General features: G+C 34.4%; 1 protein-coding gene across 3 annotated transcripts in view; it reads right to left on the bottom strand.

Moving 5' to 3' along the window:
• Positions 1 to 18,475, bottom strand: part of NLK (nemo like kinase) — a 68,135-nt gene that overhangs the window by 9,757 nt on the left and 39,903 nt on the right. For all 3 annotated transcript variants that reach the window (XM_062592699.1, XM_062592700.1, XM_062592701.1), the window contains 5 exons: positions 16,941 to 17,070; positions 15,276 to 15,331; positions 6,653 to 6,759; positions 4,694 to 4,779; positions 3,524 to 3,733 (listed from right to left, as the gene is read on the bottom strand). In XM_062592699.1, coding sequence (XP_062448683.1) covers positions 3,524 to 3,733; positions 4,694 to 4,779; positions 6,653 to 6,759; positions 15,276 to 15,331; positions 16,941 to 17,070 — 589 coding nt within the window. The remainder of the gene's footprint in view (positions 1 to 3,523; positions 3,734 to 4,693; positions 4,780 to 6,652; positions 6,760 to 15,275; positions 15,332 to 16,940; positions 17,071 to 18,475) is intronic.

Genomic DNA, 18,475 nt, shown 5'->3' on the forward strand with positions numbered 1-18,475 from the left:
CCTATGTCAAAAAAAAAAAAAAAAAAAAAAAAAAACTCATCAAAAACCCTCTAGAAGTCTAAAAACAAACAAACAAACAAAAAACTAAAGAAGCAGTGGTGAGATCCGCACCCAAGTCCCAAGTGTTCCCTCGTGACCATCTTCCACTTGAGCTAATGAGGAATTGCAGAGCTTTCCTCTGAGAGTTCATTTATTGTCATCAGCATGCAGGTTTGTATGCACTCACTTCGACTGTTGATATAAAATAGCGAAAGGTGACTACTGTTTACACATCAACCTATGTTACTCTTCAACTGGCATGTTCTCTTCCTCTTTTCCCACTTTCCATCAGAAATACCAGTCTATAAGCTGTCTTAGCGTACATGCAACTTCATAACTGGATTGAACATACGTCCTCTTATTTACCTCAGTAACATGTGGCCAAGACTATGGTTACTTCGTAGAAGAGTGACAGTAAAACATCTGTATTTGTGAACAGATGGAAAACTAAACAGAAAAAAACCCTAAACCTTAAGGTTTTCACATGTGGAAAGTATATATTCATGCTAGCAAGGAGGAGAAGCAAAACCAGCTAGTAGCAATTCTAATACTAGCTAATTCTAATTCTAATACTTCACATACTCAGTTCATGCTGAGGCAACCCTACCATTCTCAACAATGCACTGCAGTTTGCAAACAGTTGCTCCCAGAACTACTTATTATTTTCCAAATTATTGTATTTATTTATAATTTTCCTCTTTCAACCATGTTAATTTTTTCAGAATATGGATATATATCAGAGTTTTTTTCTGTATCCCTGATTTGTATCCACAAAAGTTACAAACAGAGTAAAAAAAAAAAATCCAACAGTATTTTAGGAACTGATTTCAAATAAATTCATGGTCTTAATCTACCTTCTGCAACCCAGCTACCTACAAAACTAGTAGCTGTATTGCAGCTACAACTGATATTTGTGTTGGTTATTTTCTCTGTGCATGCATCTGTGCTGACATGCCAAACAGCCTGCAAAACTCACCAGAAATGCAACCTCACATACGAGCTACTGCTCATGGGAAACTGCTACCTTAGGCTGGCAGTATTTGCCTGATCCTCCTTTCCTCCTGACACACTGATCCTTCCAAATGGATTTTGTTTATTGTCTCAAGCATGTGAACTGTTATCTTAAGGAGGATTAAATAATAATCAGAAAAACAGGATATAGACTAAAAGAATTGCCAAATCTAGGAAAGTGGTTAGAACTTAGCACCGTACTATCTGCCTTTTACATAACAGTGTACAGACTATTCTTTACAGCAGAGAAAGGCATTTGCTCCCACAGATAATCAACAAGTGAAAGGTCACCCATCCTACACCACAGATGCATGAAAAGACAAAATTAGATTTAATTAAATGCTTCTTGAAGTATCTCTAAAAATTCTTAACTTGCATTTGTACCTTTAAAGAGATATTTTTAAATAAAAATAGATAATATAAAAAAACCCTAACTATTCTAAACAGCATTGATAAAAAACAAAAATCATAGAAGTTAGGAAATACTGTATTTGAAAGTATTTCTAATTAGGTAATCATCCCTGTAGATTATATCATTTCTTTTTGTAATATATTCCATACAATCCTTATCAAAAGATAGTTAAGGTAACTTCAGTAGCTAACGTAAGTACCTTCACTGCTTTCAACACACTACTTAGCAAAGTTTAATGTACCAAAGTCATCAGTTCCAAACTGTTTTGTAATTTAAAGCTTTATCATCTTTATCATACATTTGAGTTTAAAATTTCAGTACTGTCAGTTTTAAAATGATCTCTTCCCTTATCTCTTCCAGGAAAACTTCAGTGTGAGGATGGCTGTACTCATGCCAGAGAGTTTTTGGTGGCCTAGTTAACTCCACTGGGTGAATGGCATCACCATCTTTAGTCCACAGTCTACACTGAAAGGCTCAGCACAGGTATGAACAATAGACTGTAATACAGACTAGCTCAAAGCACTTATATAGACACTATTGACCTTTGAAGAATACTGAATTTCTTGGAAGATAATTAAAGTGTATATGACAATAACTACTTAAACCATTCCCCTGCATACAGATTATAAAAGATCCAGGAACTCTCAACAGTTAACTTTACTCAATTGAGAAGTCATATAAAGTGAACAACATTAAAAAAATACATAATAGTATTCTTGTTATCTTATGAAGGTTTTTGCACTTTAAATTTCAAGTAAGATGGCCAAGACTATTAAAATCACATATGCGTACAGCTTATTGGAATGCAATGGAAGATCAAAGATTAGAGCAAAGAGGGTCATAAATACTTCTGAGACTGAAATGGAATAGCTGTCAAATTTAGCTAGGCATTTGATTACATTCACTCTCTTCACAAAGGTAAAATGAAGACTTATCTCATGATCCGATAACATACCAATGCTCTCTAGAGTGATTAGTATGTTTCTCTTATGGGAACACTACTGTGGTGATGTGTAAGTACCACTAGACAGGACACAGTATAGAAAAGATACATATAAAATACACACACACACACATATATATACATCTATATACACATACACACAGACACAATAACAGTTTAAATATATGAATATTTAAAATAGCATTCTAAGGTAAAAAACATCTCCCCAAACCATGGAAATATTATGTGCAAAAAGAGACAAGAAAAGCAAAGACTTTCGAATGATGAGAATATTTCCTTTAATAAAAATTCAGAATGTGTTTTTATTTCTTGCTAGTCAATGCAAGTAGTCTCACAACTTTACTACCATGTAATTTCTAATCTGTAGATGATTACTAAGAAGATTCAAGAAAACAAACATTTTTATGACAACACATTTTGTTTCACCTGCTAGATAAATTCACCCATCCCTAATACATTACTGCAGACATCATTTTGGAACCTACTGCAAAACCTGCAAAAACTACTTCAAGATTATCAGAGATATATGTATATTATGTCAGTTTGCTTAGTGTTAGAATGGTGATGACAAAGTCTGGTCTATTTGATGTTTGTGTACCTGACAATAGGTATACAATAAATAAAAATATACAATATGTTCTTACGTACTCAAACATTGCTAAAATGAGACAGTCTGACCACTACTACTAACTGATATTTTAAGTAGTTCTAAGATCAATACTTTATCTCCAGACATATATTGATAGACACTTACTACTTTCTCATATTAGTTGTTACAAAAAGCTTGTTCCCAGTTACATCACCTTCACCTTATCTCAGTAAGATGCTACAGTAGACTTTGGTATTGCAACGGATTACAGGAGATTACCAAAAAAAAAAAAAAAAAAAAAAACCCACCACAATTCAAACTCTAATGTTAATAATCACTACCTTTAATACTGTCTGGAAGCAATTATTTCAGTGTTTCAAAATAGCTTGTTTTTGCCTGTGTGTAAATCAAGCAAAACAAAAGCAAGTTTGTGGTTCAGTATGCATCAGTATAACTGACTTCATGAAATTATGCAGCAAAAGACTTTTAAAGGGAAATTTAATTATACCTGCTGAATGGGACTCTGTGCCTGAAACAATATTCTTCGCCCAAGTAATTCTGCAAAGATACAGCCTACAGACCAGATGTCAATAGCATTGCTGTAGTGACGGCTGCCCATCAGGATTTCTGGAGCTCGATAATACTGAGTGACAACTTCCTGAGTCATGTGACGAGATTCATCTAATTCTTCCACCCTGGCCAATCCAAAATCACAAATCTAAATTGAGAAGGTAAATAAAAAAATTAAAATAACCAAAACACTTAATGCATTTCAAATAGGTAACCTTTTTGGCAACAAGGCAGCAAATTCCAAACCAGCATTTAAGTAAATCAGTTAATTTGCTATGACAGCATAAACAAAGGGAAAGGGGAAAATGAAGAAGTTATGCTACTTTATTCCATATCCACTTAAAGTTTTATTTGAAATTACAGCACATTCAGTCGCAATTACAATTTTAAAAACCAAAAAGATGTAAAATTCCTTTAAAAATAAATTCCTTGTTTAAAAACAAATCTGCCCTAAAAAAATATATTGACAGCCTCTACGTTCAGAATATTTCATCCCAAACCACATTTCATTTGTTCGTAATATGTCTCAAAATGTTAAAGAAAGATTCAGCTTTTCTGTCATTACAGATTTGTGGCTTTTTCTTTTTTAATTTTTTAAACCACAAGGTTTAAGAAAACATTGGCCAAAATTTTCAAGATTAGAAAGCTTAGCAAATCAGTGTAAACAAAACTTAATTTACTGATAAATGAGATTACTATACAACATGTCTAAGCCCTCCAAATTACACTTGCCTAAAAAATTGACGGAAGAGTCTTGAGCATTTTAGGTCGCCTTTACGTTAACTAGCAGCTAACACTGAACACTAACATTGCAGGATCTCAAGAAACTATCTGCCCTTCTAACCTGCTGAGGGCACAACAGTTCACACTCAAGTCAAATAGAGAAAAGCTTGTATCTTGTTTCCACAGATCTGGGGAGAGGTAGGCAGAAGAGGGAAGAGAAAGATGTTTATTTCATTTATAATTTTGAAAGACTCCATGGGATGTTTTCTTTTAAAATGAATTTACATAAAAATATTCATATTAAATGTTTTCATTTAAAAAATAACATCTGATTTATAATGAACAGCACAGACATATGTACATTTTCAATAAATTGAAATAGCACCTTAAGAACACAGTTGCTGTTCACAAGTAGATTCCCTGGTTTAATGTCTCGATGTAAAATGCCAGCAGAATGTAGATATTTCAGACCTGAAATATTAAATGAAATTAAAATAAATACTTTTTTCCCCTTCTTCTTAAAAAAAAGTTTCAGGCTGACAACATTTTCCTGAAAGGTCTTGAAACTCTTGGTCAGCTATACTTCTCCATTTGCTCATTTTTACGCAATTCTAATTTTAAGTCTCTAGCATACACTCAATGAATGGATAAAACTTTGGGAGTAAACAAACCAGACATATATATATGTATATAGCATATATATGACACAGCATATTTTGCTCCCTGGTTCTGCCAAGGATACTCAGGTAATCATGATACTGCAATACCAACATATAGCTCCCACTGCTCTGTCTTTCCCAGTAACAATTTTAACTTCTGGGGCACTAAAATTTGACTTAGAAAATTGACTTCCTAGTTAACAACTACTCTGAAGACAAGTAAACTCAGGTAAATTCAGATTAAATCAAACCTAGTTTGCAATATTACTCCTTTTTCCGACCCCCTAGATATCAAGATGACTTTCTTTCAAAGTAATCATGAACCAGTAGCAGACAGTATAAAAAGGGACTTAAAAGAATACAGGCCCAAATTACAGTAAAGCCTAGGCCCTCTTCATAATTTTAAAGGTGTAAAAATTCAAAGCTATAGCTAAGGAACTTAGGCCATCTGATTGCAGTGATTAGGGATGTTCCTAAATTCTATGTGGTTAGGAAAGAAAGATAATCTATGTTTCCTGTGTGCTTTTGTAGTTCCTGAAACCAAAATCCGGGGGGGGGGGGGGTTTGTTTGTTTGTTTTCAATAAAATGAAACCAATACAAAAGCACCTCACTGAGAAGTTTAATGGAAAAAAGTATATCAATAGGAAGATGCTTATGCATGTGAACTACAGTAGTAGACAAAGCACAGAAAATGGAAAAATTATCATACTTCAAATAGAATTGGATAAAGCAAGTAAATAATAGCATTAAGATGGGCAACACTGAGCTCTCAGGTCAAATGTCCAGGCAAATGGAATGAGACTTGAAATAACTCTTGAACAAACTTCAACTGACAGCTTTATATTATATTACCATTTTGATAGAAATTAAGAGCTTTGCATTCTCCCCCACCCATCATAAACTCAATAATCACAGCAGCACAAATACCATCTTCTTTAGCACAACAGGTACTAACAGTAGCCAATGCTAATTCTGGATTTTAGATTTCTTTGCTCTACTCTTCATAAATGTGATCTAGCATTTATTTACTACCAGATACCACTGACTATTTGTTTTCAATTTATTCCAATGAAAATATCAAATAAAATCAATAGAAATCAACTGGACTAACAATGACCAGATGTTCAAAAGTCAAGCACAATAATCTAGCTTATTATTTGGACAAAATATTTTCCACATGGACTCAAAAAAAAAGTTTTAAATCACTATTGTGGTAAATCATTTTATCTAAAAATCAAACTTCATTGGACAGCTCCATAACAATTTAAATAGAGTGTTCTGCAAAATACTTTAAGTGGTTATAGTTACACATATTTATCAATTTGGCTCAATCAAGGTGTCTTTTCCATACCTTGATTCAACAAACATCAGAGGACTGCTGAAACACACACATCCCCCACCTTCAAGACTGTTTTTAAAAGAGACTTTTAAAAAAAGCCTCTGCAGCTAAAGTGTTAAGCATCGCCATCTTTATCTACGTACTGTGATAGAAGGCACCAGGGCTGCTATATACTTTTAACAAGATTAATTAATGCTTGCTATTCATTCATAATACGAAACAAATTATTAAGTTTCCACATGAAACTTATTCAAGACGGGGACATCTTGAGAATAAATATTAAGAAAGAGAGAAAAAAATAGTAATATTATATAATTTTTGTTAATTTTAAAAGAAAAAAATTACCTCTTAAAATCTGGTAAAGAAAAACTTTGACATGATCCGAGCTGAGTGGCTGAGGAGAGACGATAATCTTATGGAGGTCACTCTGCATCAATTCAGTGACAACATATCTTCAATTTATTAGTTAAGGCAAAAGCAGAAAGTCCAGCATATAATCTCTTGTAACATTTATCCTAGCTCATAGGAATTTGAGCTCTCATAAGTCAGAGGTATAGAGTAACAAAGAATAAAGCTTCTTCACGAAACGGAGGTCAAGTTTCTAGGCTCTTACAAGAATGAAAATAAAAACTGGGGTGCGAAAGAAAACAGATTACTAAAAGTAGCATTTGCATTAATGTTATTTGTTACAAAGTTATTCCAAAGTCAAATTACAACTCAGAAAAGAAAATACTTAATATTATTACTAATATTTTGAATTTTTTAGATTTTTCCTTAAGAACTGAAAGCCACAAATTAAAGGCAACTCATATAGTGATTTCAGAGTGGACATACAGGAACATGTTTTAACAGAAAAACTGAGAACTGCAACACTGGTGAAATTCTCACAGGTTGCTACATGACTAGTAACACAGACTCTTAGAAATACATATACCTCCCTAAATCTACACAGTACCCATTATTCCACCTTCTCAAGCATCAAATGAAAACATATACAAATCCTCATCATACAGACTCTTCTAAGTTATAATAGGTGAAGAAAAAACAACTTCAATCTACAGGAAAAAAAAACTACTAGAAACCACCATTTGATGTACAAACACACATGCGACACACAGCAAGAGTCATGCTCACTGATAATTTACACAAACAGTTAAAGATGCAAAAAGTTGCATATGCTTTGGCTTATCCTGAGGTAAGATGCAGATTAAGAAAGGTATTGACTTTATTCAGGAAGCACTAAAAATACTAAATATGTAATGCCTCAAATATGAAGAAATATGGAAAACACAACAAGCATACCTTAAGCCACAAAATCAGTATCATGAACACTCCTGAATATGTTGCAATATTAAAATGTATAAAAAATCATTAAAATATTTAGTATACTACAGACATGCTGCCTTTGAGTTCTACAGCTCAGTTCAGTGACAGTGTTTACTGTTCTTAGCAGTGAAGAGCCTATGGAGTTGTAGAGAAACCGTGCTATATTCTATTTCATTCATGAACAATATCACTAAATAAGTTTTGTTTTTGAATCTACAGATCAGAATAGAGTTTGAAGCAAAATTATAGTACCTTGACTTTCAATAAGACTTGAATTTGCAATGCTGAAAATTCTGAAAACTCTTAGTTTAACTTTTCAAATCAAACAAACTTGACAGGATAATTTAGAAACACTACCTGCTTACAAAGCTACTTTTTAGTAATCCTGTTTGAAAAAGAAATCTCCAGTTTGCTGTATTTATTACACTCATGGCTGGAGAGGGCAAAACACTGTGGCAATATTATAATTGTTTTTTTACATTATAGCAACGTATAAAACGTCTCACTGAAATTCCTGCGTTAGGCATTAGACATTGTAAGACAGGCCAAGCCCTGCACTGCTTAAAATTGAGATAAAATTGACATAAAGAGGTAGCACATCCTGCCAAGGTCATACAAATGATCAAGGACAGAGTTGGAAATAAAACTCAGTCTCCTGGGTCTCAGTCTAGTATCCCCCTTGGCAAATCACATTCATCTGCAGTTCAAGGTAAAGCAGCAGTCAGCTCTGCTAGTCTTCCCCACATACCAACTGATCATCTGTAAGAATCAATAACAGCTCAGTTACCCTCCTCAGACTGGGTGCTACGTAACTGTAACCTCATGCAAGTTAGCCTGTTACTCCGCAGAAAGAAACAGGATTTTGTTTTATATGAGAAAGGTGCAGGCTTTTGTTTTACTTGCCCTCCATATTTACCATGAACAAGCTCTGGTAACTTCATGAACTCATCTATGTTGTGACAGTATTTTCAAGAGTGCTCCACCTTAACCTTCTCTCTGAAGCCAACAGGAAGCTAATTAGGTCAATGTTGAGGGTTTTGTTCTCTTTTTATATATCTCACCATTATCCTGCAGCTGCTTAAATGCTTTTTATAACCACCTCTTTTACATACAAAGTCTGAAATATTACAGCAAACCTTGACTTCAGTGAAGATACTTATCTCTTAGTAACATGGTAAGCAAGCCAGCTTCAGCTGAAACTACTTGTTCTTACCATTATCAACAAATAATTGATCAGCACAGGTCAAGTTGCACATATAACGATCTAGAGAAACCTTACATCTTTCTTCCCTACCCAAATGAACATTCTTCTTCCATCTGTTGCTCTACAAACCATACCCGTTTCTTAAAAAATTCAGCCACATCGCTCATCTGCCATGAACACGCCAAGCAAAAAATCATTTTATAAATTAAACACTGCCAAATTTTTGACTAAACTCCCCAACTTAGAACTGTAGTCATGAAGAATTTATGAACATTTCTTTATAAGAAGAAAAACTCAACCCTGTAGAAAACTGAAATTTATGAAGCTAATTTTTCTTTTCCTTTCACAAAGACCTTCTTAAATATTTATGTCAGTCTTTTTAAATTTGTTTTTTACCTTATGGCTGCAACACATCTTTACATTTAATTTATAATGTAAAATATTAAAAAATCCAGAAGCAATGCACTGCACTTTGTTATAAGATTTCTGTTTTGCTACACCACAAATCCTCCTAAATCTCAATCCCTAGCATAACGTCTCCCAGATGTCTCAACTAGTTGCCATGCCAACTAAAGGAGCTTAAATTAAATGAGGGCCTGAAATGGCACCTGCACCACTCCAGGTCTGTTGCGCATTAAATAAAGCTCTCTTGACAGGGGCTCAGAGGTGCCATTAACTTGAACAGCAGCTATCTGATTATTGTCTCTAGATAATTTAATGAGGGTCTCCAAACAAGAGTGAAAGCAGCACTTGCTTGATGCTCCTGCCTTTTACAAATGTGGCAGTTTCTTAAACAGTTGGTGCACAAGTGGGTTAATGACTTTACTCTGGCCAGTACAATAAATGTTTAACAAAAAAAAAAAAAAAAAAAAAAAAAAAAAAAAAAAAAACCCCACAACCCACTCCACCTCAGTCAAACAACCAACCAAGAAAGACTAACCTAAACTTATGGGATTTCAATCAACTATTCAAACAAGTCTCTGCATTTTTCTTTTTAAATTGATGCATAAAATACGCTGGCCATGAGGTGGTCACTGGAACTGTAATATGCAGCTAAACTGAACATTACTACCAGATAAAAATTGCTGCTGACAGCAGTAATTAGTTAAGTAGCTGTATAAAATTAGAACTACAAATGTACCAATCTGCTTCAGAATAATTATCAAGGCAAATGCATAGCACAATAGAACCTCACTTATTCTTGTTGACTGGGAGACCTGCTGAATTGGTAAATTTTATGAAGTGACAAGCAAATTCAAAAAAAAAAAAAAAAAAAAGGAATACTACGTCACAAAGCGTACTTTATTCTCATAATGAATCAGACCATTCTTAATTATGCCTCTGCATACTTCACAACTCAATTCTCTGGGAAGAGGCCAGCGTTTTGTGGACAAGTAATGTAGATGGGTTAGCAGGAGGAGAAGAGGAGAAGCATGTAGCTGCAGGATACTATTAAGAAATGATCCATGTTTTTTTTAAAAAAGTCCAATCTTATATATTTCAAGATTTTCTTTAAAATGAGGACAATGAGGATTTCCTCCTGTTTTAATAGGTTTATATTTGTTTTACTTTAGGATCGTATCAAACTTAGTTTGTGATGTCATCTCTATTCTTTTCTAACTCTTTACAGCTACAATAGCTGCCAGGTACAAATATTTCTTTAACATCCTTGTTTCACATAAATGTTCAAATCATGGGGGGGGGAAAAAAAAAGAAAGCAAACAAAAAACTCCACAATCCATGTTAACATAGCTTAAGGAAAATTCAAAAAATTTAATGAATCTAGTACTTTTCTAAATTCACTTTTATGTTTAAAATATGCTGGCATTTTCTCTTGTATGTGAAATTACTAATACAAGTAATAGTTTTTGCTGTAGAATCATCTCCATTATGCAAGGCAGAAATGGCAATCTATGGCACATGTCAAAGGCTACAGACAAGCAGTGGCAGAAGATTTTTGGATGGGGTTGGGTATTGAAGGCAGAAAAACAGACATTTTTTCATAGCTGGAAGAAAATAGTGAAACTCAATCTGAATCACACTTCAAATTCTTGCTGAGTTTCTAATATAGAGAAAATTCAGCCTTTCAACATAATTCAGCTGGGGCACATTGAGAGAAGCATCTAGTTGAAGCAGCAGCTCCCATATCTCCACTCCTGCTCAGTCTCAAAACGCTACAGGAGCTGGAGTTCCCAGCCTTCCACAACAGCACCATGTCATCAATCAGCTCGGACTGAATGGCACTGGTATTACTTGCAGCTTACTATTTCATACTACATACAATAAAATGAGTAATATTCATATACAAATATTTGTATTTATGTATTTGCAAAATGAAGCTTGAAAGCTCTGTAACCTCTAGTTTGGGAAACACAAATATGCTCTGGCATATCACATCTGCAAGATAGTCCAGCCTTGCTGTGACAGATATTCTTGGCTGCATACTGTGGTTAGCAATAATGAGACATACAGGCTTTATGGTTGGAAATCTCCTTAACTAGTGGTACAGTGACTGAAGAACCATTTCCTGCAGGTATGGGGAAGAAAGGGATGGCAGGACAGTCTGCAGAATACAAAAATAAATTACACTACTTCATTAATTTCAAAATTCCTTTAGTTATTTAATTATTTAGGCTTGAGATTAACCGAATATGATATTCAGATGGGAAATAGGTCAAATATTTGTGCTACAAGGCACTTCTCGCAGATCACAGTTTTGATATTTTACAGTGTTTATGTATTGATGCAGTAAAATTATCACATACTTCCCTGAGTAGAAAAAAACAAACCAGTGCAAATTAATGAGCACTAGTCATGTGGATATTTGACTGACTAATCACTATTGAGAACTTAATTCCAGAAATAGCTTTTGAACAGATTTAAAAAGATGTAATATCATATGCTAACAAATATTGTGAAAACTTCCTATTCAAAGTTAACATTTTAAAACCTTCTTTCATAACATCATTTCAGTTTGTTCAACAATCAAATCACAATCCTTACGTTACAATTTAAGATAATTTATTGAGTAACTATAAAAAGTTTGAAGTAGAGGGAAAATCTCCATCTATTTTTACTGAATTATTGACTGCCAAGCACATATGGTGAGCAGATTTCACTAGGAAGGTAACTGCTAACAATACATGATGCGCAACTTAAAAACCTCCCTGGTATTTCCCACGTGTACACAATCTTCTGGATAGCAATAATTTCATATTGATGCATATCAGGGAAAACCAACATAATACCAGTATACTTAGATATTAAATTCCACAAGTAACTCGTTCTCTTACTACATGAAAATCACATGGAACAGACAGCTTTGAACGAACAGCCTATTCATTTTTTGAACAACTCTGAGCTGCTAGCTGGTAATGCTGTACAGCCTTTGTAACTGGCCTTCAGACATACTTCCACTGTAAGAGAGGACTGTGAACCAATGTCACCCTATAGAACAGGCCTCTCATCAATGAAACCTCTTCTGCACGAGCTCATATGGTGTCCATGTATACTTTTCCCTAATTTAAGGCACAATTTCTGGATTGGGGGATGTACTTGCACCCCGATAAAACAGATAAGAGTTACATTTTCAGTTCCAGGTAACATCATCCAAATAGATTTTGCAAATCTTGGGATAAAGATATTACAACTTCACTGCTCAAAAAAGTAAACTTTTAACCCAAGGCAAAAACCACATAATAGATAAGTTAGAGCCATTTTGGTAGGCAGTTTATTCAAGCAGACATCTAGGACTCTCTCTCTCTCTCATATACTGGTTTGACACCACCACCACCACACATTCATTATCTGTTAAGGTACGCCAGGCTACTCTGCTCACAACAATTCAAACGTGAGCTGCAATTCTCCTCAGTGCCTGATCCACCCACAACAGAAACTGCTGCAGTCACAGCTGCAAAGTGGTGACCCAAAGGCTTCTATTGAATGTCCTAAGTCTCGTGGTCCTTGATGCCCCTTTTCAATTCTTCTGTGTATTGTCCCAGAGGAACATAAACTGAAATATCCATTCATTCTTCTAATGAATTTAACGATTTTAAATACACCTACTGCATCTGTACTGCAATTATTTTGACAAAAAAGAGAGAAGAAGGCAAATAGTTTCCTATAACCAATACAATATTCAAGAAATTTAAACAAATATAAATCACAGCCTATAAAATACTAGTCAGAATGTCTTAAAAACAGTTAACCAGGAAGGAAATTAACATTTCTGTTTTTATATACAAAACTTGGCAGTAGCTACACTAATAGAAATAAGCTTATCCCACTTAAATATTCTTGATTGTACAGTCACACAGAAGGTGTAATTCTTAACCTAGATCTGATTTATAACTCATAGGACTTATTATAAAATGAGGGCAATGAATTAGTGCAGATAACCAAAATCCAGTTTATGAAGATCGTCTTGGATGCTACTGTTCACATAAAAGAAATATCAAAGGAAAGTTATAGGATCTTTATCTAATATTCATTTGAAAAACATCATATAGTACACCAGATCTTTTCAACTAATAAATTTATTTGATTGTCAATCAGCAAATTAGACTGTACTGCTGTTAGGATCACTGACTTCACAATACACTTACTTTTTCCAACAATCAGTTTAAGGTATTATAAATAGATCAAACCATATTTCACAAAGCTCAGTTTATCTAAAAATAAAGTGACAATTTTCAGTCCATTAAATTTTTCTGTAAAGTAGGTTAAGCAAAAAAAAAACAGCTAAGATTCATCAGTAATTAAAAAACTCTGCTGAAGACTGACACCAATATAATAAAGCTACTTGCAGGATTAGCAGAACACATGAGAGACATCTGTGGGACAGTGCATTAACCTTTTTCATTTTAACTGCTACTAAGCATCCAGGTAGCAGAAAAAAGTACTCAGGTCTGAGTAACTGTTGCATAAAAACACTTTTGGTATAAATTTATGTAATAAACCCATCTCTTCAATCAAAATACTCTTTTATATGCTCCTGCATGTATAAATACGTATTTTGGGATGAAAATTGATTGGTGCCTATCTTGCATTAGCTTGTAAACTTGTATGACTTGCTTGGCTTACAAAGAGATTTTGGTTAAAAATTTTGGTTTGCAGCATGGGGGCTATTTGCAAATTATAGACGGGAAAGATGATACTACCAAAGCCGTAAAAGGAGCAACTGCATAGTGAGATGACACACAGCTGCACATTCTACAATTCAAATGTTTACTTTCAACAATTCAGCAATACTTTTATTTGCTTTTGTGATTTTTCATAAAAGACATAAGTCTATTAGCTGGCCTCAGCTATATAGCAGATCTCTGTCCTGAAATGCTAATTTGGTAATGGAATGTGTCAATATGTTAGGGTATTTGATTATCTACTCTCTAAAATATAATTTTTACTTAAGTCTACAAAGGATTTTCTGTTACTAATAACATAGGGAAATATCTGAACAGGACTCGGCAGGACTTCAATGAAAACCTCTTTTTCTACAGAAATATAAAATGAAATATAACCAAATAATCTCACGTAATGAACATATCAAGTTCATTTTTTATTAGCTAAGAACTAGTTATCAATTTCCTAAACACTGTTCAAAAAAGTAGATCTTAGCATGTTAACTATTTGTAATAGTATAAAGAAGAGAGCAGACAGTGGGATTAATCTAAGGAGATAGCCTTTTTGTACCAATGAAAATCTGTGCTTAACTTATTGCATTATAGAATAAGTTTCTAGTAACTTAAGTAACAGAGTACTAATACTCTATAACAAGTTAAAGAACTCATCTTCCTACCAGAATTAGTATGAGCACTACTCAGCGTAATGAGCTACTTAAAATTTTTAGTATTTAAGAATGCAGAAATTTCCAACCCCAAAATACAAGACAACCCAAACAAAGATTGAAAAAGGGGGAGGGGGGAAACGCAAAACATGATGCTCTCACTCAAAGCTATGTAGTACAGAATTCAACTTTTTAATATGGTTATCCATATATGGGTACCCATAAGCATGTTCCTGTTTATCACAGCTACATTAAACAATGCATACATCATTGTGAAATCTATTTGCTTGATCAAGATAGGGGCTGAACGAGGAAAGCCACAACCTAACAAGTTTGCTGAAGCATCCATGAAAATTCATGAGTTCAAATCACAAGGTAGTAACACTCCTTAAAGGAATCAGATAGCATTCTAAGGTACTAAGAACTAGAGAGGAATATAAACTTCAGAAACAGTTTTCAGAAAAATACTTCGAATGAATCACTATTAGGAAAGCAGTACCTTTGGTAAATATTGCAATGCACTGCACTTTTTGGCTCTCCTTTATTCAAAGTTTCATATTCAATCCTGCCCCATTCATCTCTACTTAGGATTTCTAAGCTCAGGAAAATCACACCTACCTCAATTAGGATGCTCTATTTTATAGTTAGGATACATTTCTTCAAAATAGTCAATGTGTGGAGGCTGAAGTATGTCGAGGGCAGAGAGTACCTAGGAAACACCATACAAGATCAAGACATACCCCAGTCAAAGATAAACCCCTCTTAGAAAGATAATCAGATAGCAGTTTTCTTTGAGAGCTTAGTTTTATTATATCCCATCCAGTGAGACAGACATTCTGTCCCGCTATACATGAGCATTTAGTAGTCCACCAAGTCAGATGTTCTGTACCTTCAAGGTTTTCTTTTTTTTAATTCAGTATAATTTTCCCAAATGTTCAAGTACTGCCTTAAAAGCACAAGTCTATCTACTCAATAAAATTGTTTTATTTCAGCCATAAATATTTGAATCATAAAATATTTGAAAGAAGTAATTCTAACAGAGAAATGTAGAAGTAAAAGAATCTACATTTTGTTCTGCCATTTGTTTTTAACACTTCTGTGATGTACTTCTACAACAACAAGATTTTAAAAACAAACAAAAAATCCCCAGAGTTGTTCACATTCTGAATCTGAGCTTCTGCTCAGTCAGTCACTTAAAATCTCTCTGCACAGCAAAAAGTTACAAAAGCAGTAGCAGAGAATTCACATTCTTTCACAGAAAAAAAATACTACCTTGGTGTAGTCTTTTAGATCCTGTCCTAGGAATATTTATGACATTTGGGAGATGGATACACACATCAGCAGTTATCAGTCTCCAGTTCTGACTGCTTACAGAGATGTTTTTATTTAATTTTAGTCCTCACTAAAATTTTTCCCATAATGAAGTTCCTGGTGAGAAGCAGCTTAAGATAACAATTCAAAGGATTTGCTGGGGAAAAGGAGGGGTGCAGGCGGCTTCTTTGCAATTTATTATCTAGCTTGCAAGGCAGTGATCCTTTTTTGTGCTCTCCCTAATAAAGCTTTTCTCAATTCAGTGCTTAGCCACAAATAAAATCTTTTTTTTAGAATATGATACCTTCAGATAAAAAAGAGGAATTTAGAAAAAAGAGAAAAAGCAATGAAATAGGGTTCTAAGACAAGTATTGACTTCCTGATAGAGTTGCACTAGCAGAAGACAGTATACCCAAGACGCTCATTACTGCTCACAAATGGGAGAGGTTACCACATCCACAATTGCATTTGTGGAAGAGTTTCTCCAAGAGCTTTTCAATTCACTGCAGACACAATCATCTGGGCCAACTCAAATCATTTTTAAATACTTTAACTTAACCTAGCTGATTTTACTTTGAGCAGATGTGGGAGCGTTTGCACAACCACTCTGCTAGAAGAACTGAGATAGCAATAAACTCCAACAAAGGGGAGAGGAAGGTGGACTAAGAAATAGTTTGGAAGCAAAAAGCATCTCCAGATAGCACAGCTGTTTGCAGACTAGAATTTATCTAAAGCCTAAACCAAGATCAGATTGAAGTCCATTTCCTATTTATTTGTAACTATTCTGGAAGTGAAAGTATGAATATCCTTAGAGTCTTTAATCAAACATTTAACTCTTCACACTGTTTACATCAGTAATGTCTGACCTCCTAGGAAATCTGACAACTGCAAAATTAAAGAACTTCTAAAGCATTTTAGATATTCTGTATCTTAAATGAAAAAATTTTTACATCATAGCTAGTACTATTTTACAGTTAGGCTTTACTAAATACTTCAAAATTACTTACATTGTCATGCTTAAAAAAACACAACATCTTCAACTCCCGGAAGACCCTTTTACAAGAGACCAAATTTTGGAAGACGTTGGGCATCTTTTTGAGTGCAACTCTCTTTCCATCTCGTGGATCTGTTACTGACCTACAGAATAAAAGATTCAGAACATCACATACTACTGTTAGACAACTTTTCTAAATCAGAAAGAATATTTAAGAGTTCTGATCATTCTCAACTTAGAAGGTGAGTCAAAACAATATGCAGTCATTCTAGGGAAAAAAGTATTAAGCTAAGGGAGTTTAAGTGCACTGTACTATAGTCTTTGTATTAAATGCAGTGTGATTATTCTTTGATGAAAGTACAAATACACACACCCGGTCAACCTCGGTAGCTGGACACACACATTAGGAAATATACTGCCTGCCCCTAACATACACTGTAGCCCAAAGCTGGATCAACAACTTAAGCCAAGGAGCATGTGTGACCACAAACATTTTCTTCACCTTCAAAAAGACCTTAATAAGAGTAAAATGTTTCTTCAATTATACAAAGTTGATTTTGTTAGATCTACTCCTTTCTTCTTCCTTCCTAAAAGGGTAAAAAGTTTAATAATTCTGTTCTGACAGAACATAGGCAAGCATAGTGCTATTACTTGATCTATCACTAACACCTTAAGTCTGGAGAAGTAACATCACATGGTATCGAAGTGTGCACAAATGTAAAATGGGTTCTATCTTTCTCCCAAAGAGTTTATGGGATGCAGCTATCACAGTTCAGAAATTATAAGGTACTTTGCATATGGCAAGTATTTAAACTTAATTAGATTCTGAAAATAGAATTTTATAAGAACCAAAGAACTAGAGCAAGGAGATTCTGGTGCCTCAATTCCCAGACATGGCTTTTAAGGTGAGGCTTCTCAAATCTCACTACAAAACAGGATTCCTGGATCTTCAGTCATTATGAAGTCTTCAATTTTTTTTTCCTGTATATTTTTATTGGAAAAAAAAAGTTACCTTCTTCTGAGTGCTATATTGTAAACATACAAGACTCTACATCTGACTATGCACCCTTATGACTACATTTGTCCTTAAAAAGTTGCTGGCTTTTCTATCATGGGACGGTCATATAGATGAGACTGAAGGCTTCTTCTTTTGTCCCAGGTTCATGCTGTTTTAAATGCCTAAATAAAAGATTAAAATGAGGTAATCACCTCTTTGTCAGATCTCCAAGTACCATGTCTGTCATCAGCAGATAAAACAATTCAGTCTAAAAACTCAGAAGTCATTGCTGATAGGAGTGGCTGAGAGTCAAAAGAGAACTACTGCGACCCACCCGGCTAGGACGCTTCCTGTTAATTGCCACAAAATATTTATATTTAATATGGAGGCCAAGGCGGGGTAGAGGTTGGTGACCTGGGAAAGTTGATACCAGACTACTACTACACTGGGAATCACAAAGCTGAAAAGACTCTGAAAAGATCTTCTAGTTCACAATCTGCTTCCTACTTTGTTCAGGACCTCTACCTCTTGCCTAAAATGACAAGAAAGGG

Source organism: Rhea pennata, chromosome 20 (genome assembly GCF_028389875.1).
Source record: "Rhea pennata isolate bPtePen1 chromosome 20, bPtePen1.pri, whole genome shotgun sequence".
Lineage (NCBI taxonomy): Eukaryota > Metazoa > Chordata > Aves > Rheiformes > Rheidae > Rhea > Rhea pennata.